At 43.2% G+C, this 18,005-nt stretch overlaps 1 protein-coding gene across 3 annotated transcripts in view; it reads left to right on the plus strand.

Annotated features, from left to right (window-relative positions):
• Positions 1-18,005, plus strand: part of SATB2 (SATB homeobox 2) — a 142,448-nt gene that overhangs the window by 55,165 nt on the left and 69,278 nt on the right. For all 3 annotated transcript variants that reach the window (XM_064158413.1, XM_064158408.1, XM_064158421.1), the window contains exons 4-6: positions 5,772-5,898; positions 7,973-8,096; positions 13,308-13,410. In XM_064158413.1, coding sequence (XP_064014483.1) covers positions 5,772-5,898; positions 7,973-8,096; positions 13,308-13,410 — 354 coding nt within the window. The remainder of the gene's footprint in view (positions 1-5,771; positions 5,899-7,972; positions 8,097-13,307; positions 13,411-18,005) is intronic.

An 18,005-nucleotide genomic window follows, 5' to 3' on the forward strand; every position in this document is an offset into this window, starting at 1 on the left:
AATAACAGGTAGAAATCTGTGTGCTAGAACAGATGTGCAACCAGGACAACCTCCAATGAGCTAGATGTGAGTGAGCAGCTTGTGTATATTGTGGCACCACCACATCCCCTTCTGTAACACCTCCCTCTCCCTCCCCACTGGCACACTTTCCTCAGGACAGGCTTTCAAACAGCAACAGCCAAAATCTCCAGCACCAGCAGGGCAAGGGACTTGGTGCTGCCAGGGCTCTGGGTAGCTCAGCCTTTGAGTGGCTCAAGCATGCCTTCCCCATGGGTGAAGTTCACCCTTTTATGCACAGCCCTGGAGCTGCGCAAGTCTCAGGAGCTGGGGTGGAGTGCTTGCCACTGAGAAGTGTGGGTGTTCCGCTGATGTGTGGATGTGTACAGCACAGTGTAAGCACAGAGGTTATTCCTGTGCTCTCACTGAATCATTTATGCTGGCCTGAAAGGAGAAAGGAGGGGGATTCTTTTGTATAAGCATGAACATAGGGCTGTATAATACAGGGCTGTGCTCCCTGGGTGCTTTCAGTGACTAAGTCACCAAGACAGCAGTTGGCATAGTGAAGTCTATCTTGCAGGGGTGTTACAAAGCTTCATCAGTATTTTTAAAGTGCTTTGGGATCCTCTGATGAAAAGCACTTTAGAAGTACAGGGGGGAGGATTATGCTGATTTTTTTCCCCCATCTATTACCCCAATATATCACTAATTAAAATCCAGTAGAATACTCTGAGCACTCTTATAGTTATGGGCAAAGGCAGTATAATATTTTATATATTTTTCCCTAAGAGCTAGAAGAGGCAGCTCAATAATATAATGCAAAAAATAATTTAATAATCTTTTCCCCCCCTTCTTAAATTGTTCCCATTGCTCTTTTTTTTTTTTTTTTTCCCTTCTGTCTGCTTGAAAAATCATTCCCTTTGCTGGATTAACAATAATAACTACAAATTATGTCTTTATGTTGTTAAGAGTTTGATATACTACAGCCAGGGTACAGGTTAGAAACACAGGCTGAATTATTGTGTGCCACAGGGTAGTGATTTCCTGCAAACTGATTTATGGGTAAATAATTCTGTGCACTTATTACATGGGACAGGCAGTTTTAATTTCTCTAACAAAGCACAGCTGAATAAAGGAAAATTGCATTCTGTAGAGTAGGGACAAGGTGCCTCTGAAGACGATAAACAGTTGCAATCAACGTCACAAGAGGTCACCCCTCAGACTCCTCCTCAGTATTCCAGATGTGGCGTTGTAAAAGGAATCTGAAACGTCTGGTTGCTGACACTAATCAGCAGTTTTTCTTGAGCTTCTGTTAAGAGCTCCTGTTAAAATGTGATATGATTTTAACAAAACTGTTTGATTGAATTCCCATCATGGCAGCAAATGTTGGCTGTGTTCTTCACCTGGCCTTGTATTTGCAGTTGACCACCCTTGAGCTGTGATAGTGGGAAGTGAATGTGTGGACAGCTAGTGCAGCTCTTGAGAGCTCAGCTACATTTTTGTAGGAAAGCAGCTTTTTGCCTTTTGCTCTTACACTCCTCAGTAGTGTAGCTGTTGTAGAAGCCTGCTTTCACCCCAACTTTGCATCCATTCAGTTCATGTCTCACTAGGGTGAATGATACCAGTACTTTGCATCATTCTAAAGAGTTATCTTGTAAAATAAAGATCATGATGATCCTGTGACAAGTTCTGCTAGTTATGGAGGTCAGACATGAAGTACTGGCCAAGCCATCTGTGAAATGTGTTGTTCTGTTCTTGTGTAGATAGCACTTTCTCCCTCAAAGGAGCTGCATTTCGTGTGGAGCTCAGTTGGAAGCACTATCAGAGTGTACATCATTGTACATCATTGGCCTAAGTGGAACAGCAGTGAAAGGCAGTGGTTGTGTGTGAGCCTGGCACTGAGCTCACAGGGCTTTGCTGCTGTTGTGTTCTGGCATTCTTCTGGGTAAAGTAGTTACGCAGATTCTGAGATGAATTCCTCTGTCTTTATTCCCTATCTGTGTTTTGAGGGAGATGAAGCTACATCTTACAAAAAGCCTTGTCTGTAGAAGGACATTTCGTAAGAGTCAACAGCCAGTGTGGATAGAGACCGGACAAGAGGGCATGGTCTGAAGCTGAGCCAGGAGAGGTTTAGGCTGGATATTAGGAAGCACTTCCTCATGAAAAGGGTAATTAGGCACTGGAATGGGCTGCCCAGGGAGGTGGTAGAGTCACCATTCCTGGAGGTCTCTAAGAAAAGATTGGATGTGGCTCTTGGCACTTAGCTGATTTTGAAAGGTTATAGGCTGGACCTGATGATCTCAGAGATCTTTTCCAGCCTTAATAATTCTGTGAAAAAAGTCTTTTGAGAAAAACTCTTTGGTCTCTTTATTGTCTTCAGTTGAAGACAAATAACTATACTGGGCTGCACTGAGCCATTTCTAGGTGAGTTCTAGAGAACTCTTCCAGTGTACAACCTTTTCTTGAGTCCATGCTAACTTTGAAATCTGTTGAATCTCAAGAATCTCTTAGAAGAGGAGAGTCCCAAAGGATCGTCGATACAGGAAAGAGCCTGAGACTCATTCACAGAAGAGTTTTGTGAGCTCATGGAAGATGTGCTTCCACATTTCATGAGCAGGCTGATCGGCCACGTGGTAGCTGTGCCATTTTGTGAAGGTGTGGAACTGACAGAAGTTTCTGGAGCAGCAGTGTGTTCATTAATAACGCAGCAACCTTTGCTCATTCCTGTTCCCACTCCCAAGTCCCAGTTGTGGTAGGATGAAAGCTCAGGCCAGTTAAAGCTCCTTTAAAAGCCACAGCTGCACTATTTGGAGTCAATGAGTGGAACAGTAAAAAGCTGTATGAAGAAGTGATTCTGCTACCAAGTGGTTCTCATCTTACTGCTACACTAGAAACACCCAGTTCTGGATGAGAAGGGACCTTTTTAGGGGGAAGATTTTGGTCCACTCAGATTTTACTGAGAAGTCATTCCAAGATGTCTTCTAGCATGCAGAAAATGAGGTTGCTCAACAAGCTGGCATCGTCTTCCCAAAGACAGCCCAAGAGTTGCCTTAAGTACAGTCTTGGTACCATGAAATAAACCACCTGTGAAGTCTGCTGAGGAGCTGGATGGAAACCATGGCTTCTGGCTATGGTTTGGACCAGCTTAAAGTGCTCTGGCAAAAAAAAAAAAAACATAAATTTCACACGTCATATCACACCGGCTGAAAAAACAGCCTGCACCAGCAGCACTCTACCAGAGGAAAGGACTTGCAGCAGGTGTTAACGTGCAGAGGCGCCCAGCCTTATGGCAACACCTGTGTTTGTCTAAATCCAGCCAAAACAATTTCCTCTCCAGTTGCAAAGGAGGATTTTAAAAAAGAAAATCTTTCCCCATCTTCCAGTAGTAGCAGGCATTTCCTGAAGTGCTATTGGCAGAGGATTTCCCCTGGTACGCTCTGGCTGCGCTGTGCTTTTACTCTAAACTTCTTCAGTTTGGGGAGACCTTTGGTAACTCCAGTGACCCTCAGCTGTCTCTTTGTCTCTTGCCAGCTATGCCAGGCCTGAGCAGTTGCAGATGGTGTGCTTCGAGTGCTTTCCTTAATTGAATGAAAAATAAAGCCTCTTGTAAAATATTACCAATTTAGATGTAACTTATGGGGCACATATGATGCTTATTTTTTCAATTACATGAAAACTTGGCGTGGTTAAACATAGGAAGCCAAGTGTTCTCTGAGGCTGGTATAAATTTCTGGATTTTTAGGTGATTTTGCTTGAAATTATTATATAGCAGAAGAGGGTGAAGGAAGTCAGCAGCTAAACTGTGTTTTCCCAGCATGTGTTTTACTTGGTGGACCCTCGATGCTCATTTCATGACTCATACACGCTGTACTATATGCATTTCTTGTTGTCACCAGAGATAGCATTAAGTAAACTATCCCCTTAAGAAAAACAGCTTTTCTTGGCAAGTGGAGTATGACTCAAGGAGCCAGCACTGGAGACATACGGTGCTGTGAATGAGAGTTGTGTGTTACTCTACTGGATCTGAGTCCAGGCACTATTTATACTGCAGCATATTCAGCACCAGATTGTTAAATCTTAATACTGAAACAGTGCATCATTTAAATGTTTTTGTTCTGTTTATGTCCCATTTTCAAGCATTGGATATCAAGCAACACTTCCTAACTTTTTGTTTCATTTGGACAAGATCTCCCCTTGCCAAAAGCTTTCTAATCTGCTCTTGAAATGCTAGGCTGCCTGTACTGTGGAAAGTTTGTGCCACTGAGGTGAACCAGATTGCTTCCAGCTTCTTTTGGTGCATGGCCAACAGCATACCTTGCAACGCAAATCTTAGGGGGAAACACAAAGATTTAAGTGCTACAGAAATGGAGTTGAGCTAAAATGATTTCCTCTTCAACCTGGGATGGGGGGAAAATACTTCATGGCGGTATTTCATGGGCTCATAAACATAATCTTCTGTTGTTGTCTCTGTGCAAGAAGCTTTGTTTTATTGTTTCAGATGTTGTGTTTATTTTATGATCATGTTTGGGAGATCAGGATAAAAGGGCTGTGCCATTTATTTCAGTTTGATTAGTTCCAGAGCTAGTGAATAACTGGGAGTAGGAAGTGAGGAGTTTGTTGGCATCACTGCATCCTTTCAGATACCCAAGGCGGGTTCTTGGGGCTCCTGTTGTCACAGAGGAAGTAGCTTTCTCATGAAATAATGTATTTTTGGCAGTAGACTTTACAGATGGTCCTTTTTAACATCAAGAAGTTAACACCAAGCAGACCTCAAAAGGCGCTGGTTTAAATGGGAGAAAAGGTGATTGGCATCTTGTGAGGCTGTGCTGAGAAGTTGTGTGAGCAGAGCAGTGGGGCCCTGGGACCACAGTGGAGGAGGGAGTGAAAATGGTTAGTTGTGATAGTGCAGAATGAGACTAAACTGCTTTACTCTCATGGGAGGTGGCACTGTGGCTGTCTTGGTTTGGCATCTTCCTGGAAGTCATTCCTGGGCATTAGTCATTGTTTTTTGGTGTGGGTGGGCCCTCTGCAATTGTCTAAACAGAAATAACACCTTTGCAGCAAATGGTTTACCATCCAAGCTTACAGCCTTTGTGACAAGCTCACCCAGGAGAGGTGATGATGCCTATTAAAGGATGAACAGAAGTAGAAATAGCACTTACAGCATTCTCCCCCGCCTCCAAAATGCTATTTTGGATCTGTGGTCAGCAGCTTGCCGCTTTTGCACCCAAAGAAAAGCAACTGTCTGCACAGTGCAGCATGTAGCTGGGAGTGAACTCTTCCTGCTTGGTGGGTTTCCACTGCCATCCATTCACACTGGGAATTGTACCAGGCTTAGATTGTAACTGCTGAAAGCCCACGCAGAGGAATTTTCCTGTTCGAGTCAAAATCAATGCACTTTTTTGTTGAAGGGTTTTGTAGACTGCAAAATCAGGACTAGGGAGTGTTTAAAGCTTGTTCTAACTTAAAGAACTAGGCTTTAGTGGTATGATGAAAGATGGGGAAGCAAGAAGTCTCCTGGGCTTCCTTGAAGTAATTTAAGTCAGGAAGGTGCCAGCAACTCTGCACTAAGAACTTAAACTCTCTTCCTACTCTTCGCCATCATTTGCTTCAAGAGTCAGTACAAGACATCTTTTTGAGCAAAACACACCTTTGGAGCGAGGCTGCCATGAACCTCCAGGCAGGTCTTGGATCTTAAGAGAAGATGAGCTTATCAGAGGGCTTGGTAAGCAGCTGATAAAGTAAAAAGTATGCATTTTCTGTTTTCTTTTCAGGAATAATCAAGCTTGGGAGGTGGAATCCCCTCCCTCTCAGTTACGTGACTGATGCACCAGATGCAACAGTAGCCGACATGCTACAAGATGTCTATCACGTTGTGACATTGAAAATCCAATTACAAAGGTGGGTGTTTCTGAACATCTGTCCTCTATTCTCTGAGTTGCTTTGTCAATTGCAACATTACTACAGAGATTAGCACATCCTGTCTTCGTTAATTTCTGGCCTTATGATGAAATGAAAAGAAAAATGAAAAGAAGGGTGGGTCACCTGGCAGCTTTTTGGTGCACGTTCAGGCTGAGTTTGTATGTTTATCTGAAACAGCAATATGGTAGCAGAGAGGGGAGGGCAGAAACTCAATCAAGTAAAGATAGGTGGTGTTTATAGTCAGACCTTTCTACAGCCTCTGACTTCATGGATTCTCAAGGCCTTATTGTGTCAAAATGAACTCCAGGCCTTCTTCAATGGGCTGCGCTGTGAAATGCAGTTGCTGAAATGGGGAGGAGGGGTCCTTTTGACTGATGTTTTTCTTCAGTGGTCTTTGCAGTGAAAAGGCAAGGAGCTGAGGAAGGAATACACTACTGTGGCTCCATTTGGCATTTGGAAATGCTGGTTCTGATGACCAAAGCAAAAGCCCATGATACTTTTACAGTTGCTTGCCCTCTCTCCCTTCCATCCCACTTTTTCTTCCTCCTTCTCTCTATTTGCCTTCACAATAACCCTCAGTTACTGATGTCAGCATAGGAAGTTGTGGCAGGTCCATTGCTGGCAGTGCACTGCATACTCTAAACCTGCTGGTGAGCTGATGTTGTACAATCTGTTGTAGCTCCTTCTTCAGGACATGTTAGAAGAAAGAGAAAATTAACAGACATTCTGGAGTAATTTGCCCACCATTCTTTGAGTGCTGCCTGAGCAGAAGGTGGGTCCACTGGGATATGTATGTCCTTTGGTGGCAGCTACACACCCTCCAGCTGTTCAATTCAGTTTGGAATTCGGGAGTAATTGGTGCCTCACCAACATGAGTATCCCAAAAGCAACATTTCTTTCCTGTAATATCTCTTCTGAGGCCTAGGGTTTCCAGTTCCCACTAACAGGCCTTTCCTTAGGTTTAGATACTGTTGTCATTCCTCAGCTAGACTGCCTCTGTGCAGCACAGTTGTGAAAGAGCATCTAGAGCCTGTAGCTGCTATAGAAGTGGAGTGCAGCAACTCATCTCCTCAGACATATGAGCTACCAGGAGTCTATCTAGCCTGCTGTCAAGTTGGTGTTACTGGAGGGTATCAACCCAGGATCAAGGTCTCGCTCTTTATCTTCAGAGTGCTTGAATGCCTGGATGCCATGTAAATAAAAGGTAGCCTGTGACATTGAGATAAAGATGGTCATTGACTACTTGAACTCCTCAGGCACAACTGAACTTTCAACTCTGAGGCTGAAGCCTGGCTGCTTAGGCAGAAAGTGGAACCACCTCAGTGTCTGTGTTGAGTCTCTCAGGCGCTAATGTCAATAACAAGATTCTGGCAGCCCTCTGCCCTGCTTCACGGGTCTGGCCCCATGTGTAGAGGCACAGACCACAAAGCTTGCTCGACTGGAAGAGACACAAGTCACACCAAGACAAAAGCTTCACTGGGTATGCAGCTCTTGTAGAATGAAGGTGAGAATGAGCTGCACATGACAGATGTTGGGCTTCCTGTGTTTCTTAAAGCTTGCTGGAGACCTCAGGCATGAGGGTGCTCTGTGAACCTGTGTAAATTAATTTTTCAAGGTCTTGCCTCTGCAGAAGGGGAGCCCTCATAGTTTGGGGATTTTGCTAGTAGCAGTGTGGTGTGTATGTTTGTTCTGTCCCAGCAGGAGAGTCTTTCTCTGCCTGGAAAGGATGGCTCTACCCAGCTGTTCCTGGGGCTTGCTTTGTCATTTTTTTGCTCTCCACCAGACCTCAGAAGGAATGGTCATGCACAGATACAATCCCATCGTGTAGTCAGCTGCTATTCCTACCCTATACTGTCATTCTTTTAGCTGAACTGCATGTTTTCTGGGAGTCAGACTTGGTGGGGAGGGAAAAGAGGGCCAAAACACCCCAATGGCCAACTAAGCATTAAGCTCCAAGGTTGTGCTTGCAGCTAAAGGTCTGTAGCACTTGTACACAAGGAATAAGTGTCTGTGAAGGTGATGTTTCTATCTGCTTTGTGCTCTGTTTTCACAGCTGTTCGAAGTTGGAAGACTTGCCAGCAGAGCAGTGGAACCATGCCACAGTTCGCAATGCCTTAAAGGAGCTACTCAAAGAGATGAATCAGAGCACATTAGCCAAAGAATGCCCTCTCTCCCAGGTCAGTGTTCTTAACAGGCTAAGGGAAAGCCATGTTTACAAATTATCAAACCCATATTTGTTCAGTGAAGGGCTTAGTCTATACTATTCCACAAATACTGAATCAATTTATTATTTTATTTTAGAGTTCAAATTACTATAAGGAAAAAGGTCTTTTTACTGTGGTTTCCTAGGGCATTCCTAGGTGGAATGTGTGCATGAATTGGTTGGATTTTTCTCCTGCTGTTCAGAGCTATGAATTCTTTATTTAGATCTTTATGTGAGACTTTTGTGACAGGACCAGTGATCCTCAAATGTAAGATCTGAGTGGCTTCCTCCCACTAGCAGAGGCCTGCTTCCCTCACTAACCCACAGGTAGCTCTCATCAGCCTCCAGCTATGATGAAAAGACTGCTTGTCTAACAATCATGCCCCAGTTTCTGGGGGAGGAGGGGAAGCGTTATGTAATTATGTTAAAAAAAGAACAAATACTCAGTCTCCTTCTCCATTAATGCTTTATAAACAGCAGTGAACTTCTGTCCGAGGCACTAAGACACAGGTTCCTACAGGTATCAGGAGCTGCGTTTGTACTTCAGATTGTCGTAAGGGGAGACTCATAAAGTTTTTGTGACTGAACTATCCTTGCCTCAGAAAAAAAAATGCACCAGAATCAGAAACTCACAGAATATTAGAGGTTGGAAGGGACCTCCAGAGATCATCTGAGTCCAATGCTCCTGCCATAGCAGGATCCCCCCTACCAAGGCAGGGTAGTCCACACAGAAATGCATGTAGGTGGGTTTTGAAAGTCTCCAGAGAAGAAGACCCCCCTGGGCAGCCTGTTCCAGTCCTCGTTCACCCTCACTGTAAAGAAGTCTCTCCTCATGTTGAAATGAAACTTTCCACGCTCATATTTATGTACACTTTAGCAGCCAGGCCAAATATCTCTGCTTGGATTGAAGCATGTTGCCTTCTATAAACTTTCATAGAATCACAAGTTAATCCATTGATTGTACCTTAAAAAATACACAATCTTGCTAAAACCCCACTGCTTTGCTAGCCCCTTTAGAGCTGCTGCTTCTCTGCTTCTGTCCTTCACTGTGTGGTCATCCCCAAGGATAGCAAGGATAAGTGTGGAGAACTGCATGGGGGGAGGAATAACACCATGCAACAGTACATGTTAGAGGCTGACCTGCTAGAGAGTAGCTCCACAGAGAAGGATCTGACAACACATTAGCCAGACAGCAACGTGCCCTGGTGGCTAAAGCCACTTGTGTGCATTAAGAAGCATGTAACCAGCAGGTAGAGGGAGGTTCTCCTTCCTTTCTACTCAGCCCCAGTTAGAGTACATCTGGAATATTGTTTACAGTTCTGGGCTCCTCAGTTCAAGAGGGACGGGGACCTACTGGATAGAGTTCAGAGGAGGGCTATGAGGATGACTATGGGCCTGGAGCATCTCTCTTACAAGGAAAGTGAGAGACCTGTGAATGTTCAGTCTGGAGAAGAGAAGGCTGAGAGTAGACCTTATCAATATCTACAAATATCTGAAGGGTGGATGTCAGGAGGATGGAGCCTATCTCTTTTCAGTGATAGTGACAGGATATGGGGCAATGGACATAAATTCAATCACAGGATGTTCCACCTCAACATGAGAGAAAGCTTTTTCACTGTGAGGGTGCTGGAGCACTGGAATGGGCTGCCCAGAGAGATTGTGGACTTTCCTCCTCTGAAGACATTCAAAACCTGCCTGGATGTGTTCCCATGTGGCCTGCCCTAGGTAGTCCCTTCCAACCCCTAGCATTTCATGATTCTGTGAAGGAGTAGCAGTGGCTCCAGATACGCACAGAGCCCATGTGTGTGAAACACAGAAGTGCTTTTCTTTTCACACAGTTTAAGTGTAGTTTCTTTAAATAGGATTGTTTGTGGAATCTGGTCAGCTAATGATGATTGCAGCATGTGCTTGTCTCTGCCCAGTCTCTAATATCTGCCATAACTGAACTATGCATCATTTAATATGCAGGATCTATTTGTGCTGTATTTCCTCCCATTTCACTTTCAAAGGTTACCAGGTGGAAACACTGCAGTTAGTTTAGTCCTAGGGCCTCAGTCTGAAATATATTTGCGAAATTACTGATGGCAGAACTGCAGCAGCAAAAATCTTGGCCCCAGTGTTTAGTGGACAAAGCTAAAAGGAGATCCCTCTGTAGAAAATGGAGACTGCTTGTAAGCACAGGTGTAAGTGGCCTTGATTAGTGACTAACACTTGAAGAGAGTCTGCAAGAATGCAGCTTGTACTATTACTGTTCTTAATTATTGTTCCTTATTAATAACAGTTATTAATTGGTATTTTTATTATTTATTGTTACTGGCATGTAAAGTTTGTCTCTTTTGTTTTGGCTTACAAAATGCAGAAGATACAAGGGAAGGTTGTGTAGGAGCTGTCTATTACCATCCTCTGAATGCGCCTCTAATACAATTCCCTCTCTCAAATCAGTTTTTAAAAAATACCGTGCCAAATGTGAAATGTCATTACAACCCCCTTGTGGTTAATATATTATTGACAGCAGCAAATTGCAGAGTGGTCTCTCTGGAGTCAAACTGCAGAGTAAATGCTGCTGTTTATTAATGTGTTTGCAGTGCCTTGAGTACCCGAGTGGAGAGGGGCAGTGTGGGGAGCGCTCACCGAGGCAGTCTCTGGTGCTCGGTGCCCAAGCTCTCTGTGCAGCCCAGATGGGGGTTCTGATTGCTGCTAATGGGAAATGTAATCATTCACTTTGATTTAAAATTGTTCTGGTCTTTTCTGCTAGGTGTATCATGTGGCTGCAGCTTAGCATACAGCTCCCGTTCAAACAAATAAATCCCAGTTAACCAAGCCTTGGGGTAAGGAGGGTAGAAGGGGACAGTGTGTGTGGCAGAAAGAAATCCAATTATTTCAGCATTTCCATCCTTGCATAGAGACTTCTGCCTTGCCTGTATTGTAGAACTCATTTCAGCACCAACCATGCTTCCTCTTTGCCGGACCAAGATTTCTTGGGATGTGAAGACTCCCCTATTTTCTTTCCCTAAACTTACTGCACCAGATTTTCTTTGTGTAGATAGTTCTTTCACTCTTGGTCTAAGTAGTTTTCATTCCACATGGCTGTCATGACTACACACATACCAAACGTATCTGCTACTTCATACAGCCATAGAATTGTTGGAGTGGGAAAAGGCCTCCAAGATCATCAAGTCCAGCCATCAGCCCAGCAGCACCATGGCCACTAAACCCATCTCCACACATTTCCTTGAGGATTTTCCCAGTAATAATATGCATTATTTAGAAATCTGCACTTCCTCACTTTTCTGAATGGAGATTTCCTTTCTGCACACTTAATAGAATTCCCAGCAGGGATACCTTCTGGGCTCCTGTATGTTTAATAGACAGGATAAGTATTTTAAAAGTTGTTATGATTTCAGTAATGTCAATTTGCTGTAGAGCTAGAGAATTTGGGGGGAGAGTGAAGAAGGAAAAAACAAATGATATAAACACAACTAAACCATTTCTTCTCCCCTTCCTTAGTTACTGGAAATTTAACCAAAAGTGATACTAAAAAGCCCCAAGTTAGCTCAGCTTCACTCAAAATCCTTCCTTAGAGGCTATCTCCATGTCAGGCTTTCAGAATACCACTGCTTGTTAAAATGACTTAAAGCAAGGGAGGATTTACGGGGAGGGAATTGCTGCTGACTGCCACAATGCTAGGTTTATGTCTCAAAATATTGATTTTAATTAGAAAATTGAATCTCAGGTTTAGAAATTGAAGGGGCTACTCACAAAAGCTTTTACTTCATAGCCTCAAGACTTTTGCAGTGCACTGGAGCAGCCTTGGAGTGGAAAAGTTCAAGTGAAAAAGCAAAACAGAATCTTTCCTGACAGTGAAGTTATCTGTTAAAGACTGAAACCAAGCTGCATCACCCAGTTATCTCAAGTCTTTCAGTTCCGCTCATATGTTTTAAGTCCTCAAAATGCAAGAGTTCAGGAACAGTTGGAGTCCTGTGATGTGGCAGTGAATTGGGTCAGAGGCTGGATAAATGTGGAAGAGGGGAAGAGATGTTTTTTTTTTGTTTCTGAAGGTGCGCCAGAGCTTGAGCCTGCAGCAAATAGCTTGTTGGGGCTGTGAGATCATCCTTGTCCTCTCATCACTGTGCAGAAAGGTCGTACAGTATGCCTGGGTTTTTTTCTGAGCTTTGATGAGGCTGAGGAAGAAGGGCATAAGGAAAATGTGACTTCTGGGGAAGGCAAGTTGGTTAGTGGTCATGGATTGCATTTCCTTGCTGGAAATGTCTATGTGCTGGGAATGGTTTGACCATGGAAGAGTTCTCGGGGAGAAAGGAGAACAAAATATTGTTAAAGATGCAAGCTCTACAGAATGGCTGAAAGCAGGGGAGGAAAGAAGGAAGAACTACCAGAACCTCTTTCCACCCGATGGGCAGAAGTATCCCAGGTATAAAGTATCGTTGTGACTGGTATGGATGCTGCAGATCAGCTCTACACCAACTTGGAGGGTTTTTTTGGGTGTTGTTTGGCTGTGTTGCATTGTAGCATGAGTGTCTCCCTTCGCTCTGTTAATGTTTCTGCCGGGTGATTCTTCACACAAGGGCTAATCACACGTTTCTATAAATTACATTAATTAAAGTGATTTGCCTAACTGTTGTTCTGTAGTGAGTAGCACGGATGTTCTCCCCTTCTTGGCTGTGTGGTCTTGCTGCATTTGGAAGCAGAACAGAGACATCTGAAAAGCATTATTGAGATTATGCATGCTGGAGCATCTAATCTTATCTTTAGGACCTGGTTCCTAAATCACTCCTGTTCTCTCAGCTGAGTGCAGCGAGCATGTCTTGTTCCCCAGCATGGCAGCAATGGTTGTCGTGCAGCTGAAGCTATTACACTATCACAAGGACAGGGGGAAACAGAACTGGCCCCCAGGCTGAGCTCTAGGTCTCAGTCTAGGTTTGTGCTTCATCCTTTTTTTTGCATTATTATGCAAAGGAATTGTTTTGTCATTTTAATTATGGCTGGGAATATGTAACATAGAATAAAACTGTATTTTAATCCTCATCAGTCACATCTTCTGTTTTTTAAGGTCACAAATGGGTGGTCATCATGCACTTGCCCGTCATTCACTTGCCCTGGAGAAGATTTGTAATTGTGTAAGATGATTTACAACACTTCTTTCCTCTCTGTCTTTCTGTGCTTCCAGAGTATGATTTCATCCATTGTAAATAGCACATACTATGCCAATGTGTCAGCAACCAAGTGCCAGGAGTTTGGGAGATGGTACAAAAAGTACAAGAAGATTAAAGGTAAATTATTTATTTATTTACTATTTATGTGTGACTTTCCAAGTTGCTGAACTTCTGCTGAGAGTTTCAGATGATTTGCTTGAAGGAGAAGTGATAATAAGCTGTAATAGTATTAGAGAAATTGTCTGCAAAGAGGCCAGAGTCACAACAGGTTTAAAATTACATCTGACATACAAATGAGGCTGGTATGAAAACACAGGCCACTTAAAACATGCTTTAAATGTTCCATTGAACTGTGCTGAGAGAGCAGCCGTGTTTTGAATGAAGCCAAAATGTTTTGAGGGAAAAAAAAAAAAGAAAAAGTTTTATTAATGAAAGCTAAAAGCTTGTCTTTAAGGCAGATGTGCCCTTGCTCTTCGTGTTTAGTACCATAAAGCATACAGGCATTCCCGAAGTGTTTTGTCATGTGGAATCTGGATACCGGTGGAGGATTTCACCGTTCTCTGATAGGAGACACTGCTGAACAACAAAGTGTTGCACCCACTAAGGTTGGGATGAAAATAGTCCCTTGCTTGTGTCTTTCCTACGGTACTATTGGGTGAGTTGGTTAGCAGTGAATGCCTGAGGCAGTGAAATTACTCTGTGTAAATTCATCCCACTCTCACCACTGCGATGTCTGATCACCCTCTAATAGTACATGAAGCGATGTGACAAGGATCCACCACAAGCAGTCTATTCTTCTATTCATCCTTTCCTTTGGGAAGGGATTTGCCAGTGTACTGAACTATTTCTTTTGGTAGATTTTTTTTTTGTTTCAAAACACACATGTGCTTTGAATAGGAGTTTGGGGTTAGTCAAAAGCTTTTTCCATAGTACCGACTGGCCTCTGTCTCCCAATGTCGGGAGATCAGCTTCATTCTGTGAACGGTTCTTTCTTGGTTTTTCTCTCTGTTACACCACTGAAGGGAAGAGTCATTGTCTGAAAGAAGGCAGAGGCTGTTTTTGTGGCGTCTGTCCATTCTGCTTTCAGTGGCCAGGAAAACCATAGCAGGATTCCTAAGTGTCATGCAGAAGTAGAGGAACATCCTGTCCTTCTCAAGAAGCCATTGCGTTTTCAGTCACATGAAGATCAGCCCTTTCAAAAGGAGCCTGCCTTCTTTTTCTCTTAGAAGGCTGGTTTGCAGGGACTGTGAAAGGTTGTTTAGTTGCCATAGGACAGGCTAGAAATCTACATCATAACACCATAAAGAGCCTGCTGCTTGAGCTGGGAACACATGGAACAACAGTGCATAGAACAGAACAAGTTCTGAGGCATCTGGTTCTCCTTCGTGTGTCTGGCTTGTGTGGAGCACACCTGTGAGACACTCAGGCTTGGGCTCTACTGGGATTGTGTTTTCTCCAGGGGAAAAGAAAAAAAATGTTTTATGGTAAAATTGTTTGTGTCTAGAAGGAAGTGGGCTAACAATGCAGGTGTGGAAAGGGAGGTGTTGCTTTTCAGCTACCAAAATGATTTAGGCTTGAAGGTAAAATGTCGATTGGACATTTTTAGTATGTGGTAACCCTGGTGCTAAATAAACTGTATAGTTTCTTCTCTCTGTATTGCCATTGTGTGCTTCAGAAGTGTTTCTTTTCTCTAAGTGGTATCTCTTAAGGAAAAAAAAATATTTGAAGTGCTCTAATGTGTCATCTGGGTGGAAAACAATCACAGGAATCAAACAGCTTCAAGGTCATCACCGTTGGTTTTTACTTGCTGTTCTAGGAGAACAGAGATGGGCTTTTTTTTTTTTTCCCTTCTTTCTTCCGAACTGGGCAAGGGTGCTGTTTGGAGAGGCAGTGGAAGTCCTTATCTGTAGTGTTCTTAACTGTAGAGATGCCACTACTGCTCCTGAGTGTTTCTAGCACACTGCTGTCTTCAGCTTTCTTCTGTTCTTAGAGAGCTGAATTCTTTAAGCTGTTACTTTTTGACTTAGTAAGTGCACAGTTAAGTTGTGAAGTACAGTAAAAGCAGAAGGAGACCTCAATCAGGAGGTCAAGGAACCAAACCTGAAGAGTTTGCCAGATAATTCTGTATTGGTGCTACTCAAAGAGACACAGGCAGTCGTGGCTGTTCGGAAGTGTGTGTGTTAGTAGGAGGAGAAAAAGTAAGGTTAAGGTATGTGTGAAGTAAACACAAGCTGCTGTAAAGCAGTTCAAGTAGTGTTGATTCATCAGCCATATGAGTGGGATAGAAAACAAAGTGTCTGTGGCGAATACAGTGGTGCATGGAGAATAAACAGCCATGCAACTTCAGGGCAGTAATCTAAACCCTGTGGAAACAGGAAGGCTTCTGCACTTCTTTAGGTGCTTACAATTTTGCATAATCTCAGTATTGGTGATATTTTGTTTCTTTTCTGTAGCCAGATAAATCATACAGGGCAGCTGAATCAGTATGCAGAATCAGTGACTTAGGTGCATCAGTCATCACATACTCCTTTAATGGGTAGAAGGGTGCAGCAAGAAAAGTCTCTTTCGAAGGTCTAGGGAGGTTCTTCTCCTCATCCATTCTACCCTGTTGAGACCTGAAACACTGTGTCCAGTTTTGGGCTCCCCAGTTCAAGAGAAGACAGAGTCTGTCAGAGAACTACAAAAGTGACTGAGGGACTTGAACTCTCCTGTGAAGAGAGGCAGAGAGCTGGGGCTGGTTAGTCTAGAGAAGAGAAGGCTGAGAGGGGAATGTGATTAATGTCTGTAAGTATCTGAGGGGTGGATGTCAGGATGAAGGTGCCAGGCTCTTTTTGGTGGTGCCCAGTGATAGGAGAAAAAACAGCAGATACAAGCTGGAACATGGGAGGTTCCACCTCAACAAGAGGAGACAATTCTGTGTGGTGAGGGTGGCGGAGCCCCAGAGCAGGCTGCCCAGAGAGGTTGTGAAGACTTTAAACACCCACTTGGATACATTCCAGTGTGACCTGCCCTAGCTTATCCTGCTTAGCAGGTGAATTGGACTAGATGATCTCTAGAGGTCCCTTCCAACTCCCAGCCCTGTGATTCTACAGTAGTAGTTAAACCCTGACTTCTATTTTCCATGCAGGTAAATGGATGATGTAGCAGTTCATTTTTTTGGGTTGTAATCTGGAGAGATTACATAGAACTACAATTTAGTCTTTGGGATCAGCACCCATAGCAGTGTGCAACTGGAGAGCTGGTTATTAGAAAGTAAAATCCAAAACCCATTCACATGAACTGCAGTAAACACTAAATAGGAAGGGGCTTCAAACTGACTTTATTGACATTTCAAACTAAATGTAGCCTACAGTGTTAAATGTGTTTCCTATTATCTGCTAATGTCTGTTTTAATAAAACAGTGGGAACTAAATGGTTGCTTCTTAATCAAAACCATGATTTCCTAAACATAAGCTGTGTGATTCTGTTACAAATTGCCACATATAGATCTCCTCGGTCAAACGTTTTTCCTTTCTCATAGGAATAAATAAACAGTAAAATAATGATAGACTCTGGAAGATCAAAGTAATTACAACTGAAGCCAGACAAAACCAAAAAGTGCCCTGGAAAAAAAAAAAAAGAAAAGAAAAAAAAATCGGGTTGCTGAGAATATAGTTAATGTTTAAGTAAATAGAAGACAGTGAAAAATCAATAGTTTGATATCATTAGTAACAGATGTAAAAGCTGTACACAAATGGAATTATATTAGATCTCAAGTAAACATGCTCAGGGCGTGCTCTGAACTCACTGAAAAGAACTAAACTTGCTATGCTTGTCATCTGGAGTAGTTTTGGGTTAGTTCAGCTCATCATGGCAACTTAGTCTTGTGGTGGCACGATGCTAGAGTATGCTTCTGATGGAATTTCTCCTCCTGTCCTGCCCCAGCCCCTTAAGGCTCGAAAACATTCACAGTTTACTCAGAGGCACAGGAGCTGGGAGCTGGCTGATGTGAGGTTGGACGTGCTTGGTCTCTTCCTGGCTCTCAGGTGCCCCTTGTGAGCTTACAGAAGATTGTCCACTCCTGCAGACTCCTTGGGATTTATCTGCAATTGAGAGAGAGCAGCTTGTGTTAACACAGCTCTTACAGAAAACGTGCTGTGGGTGGGGAACAGAGCTTACCCTTCTTCTCTGAACTTTCTCTTCCTCTCGTGGGTGTCTGTAATTATTTGGGGTGCTAATTAAGCTACGGAGTGTTGTGGGTTTGTGCAGAAAAAGTGCTGTGAATGAATTTAATATTCCTATGTGAAGCCTTTTTAAACTCTGTTTGCTTTCCAAATTTTCCCTCCTTCTGAGGGATTGCAAGGTGTTTTAGTGCACAATTGGACATACACAGTGGGGTTTAAAGTTACTTGAATGAGGAATTAGAGTTCTCCTTTTTGATAAAGGTTACCTATTATTTAATGGCAGCAATATAGCAATGGCTTAGTCTAGTGGTGCTCCAACTTCCTCTCTCTTGCCCTGTCCCATGGAGATGCTGCTCTCACTGAGAACTGCCATCTGATTTCTCTAGATGCTGAACTTGCTGAAGCTGGGAGAAGGTATTTGATGTAGTTGAGATACAGGATTTGAGTAACTTCTTTAAAGCTTGTATTGGGTCCTAGTTTGATTAACAAATAGGTGCACAAATTAAAATAAGGCTTTTAAAGGAACTTCCTCATAAGTAACTATGTACA

This window comes from Pogoniulus pusillus, chromosome 2 (genome assembly GCF_015220805.1).
Source record: "Pogoniulus pusillus isolate bPogPus1 chromosome 2, bPogPus1.pri, whole genome shotgun sequence".
Classification (NCBI taxonomy): domain Eukaryota; kingdom Metazoa; phylum Chordata; class Aves; order Piciformes; family Lybiidae; genus Pogoniulus; species Pogoniulus pusillus.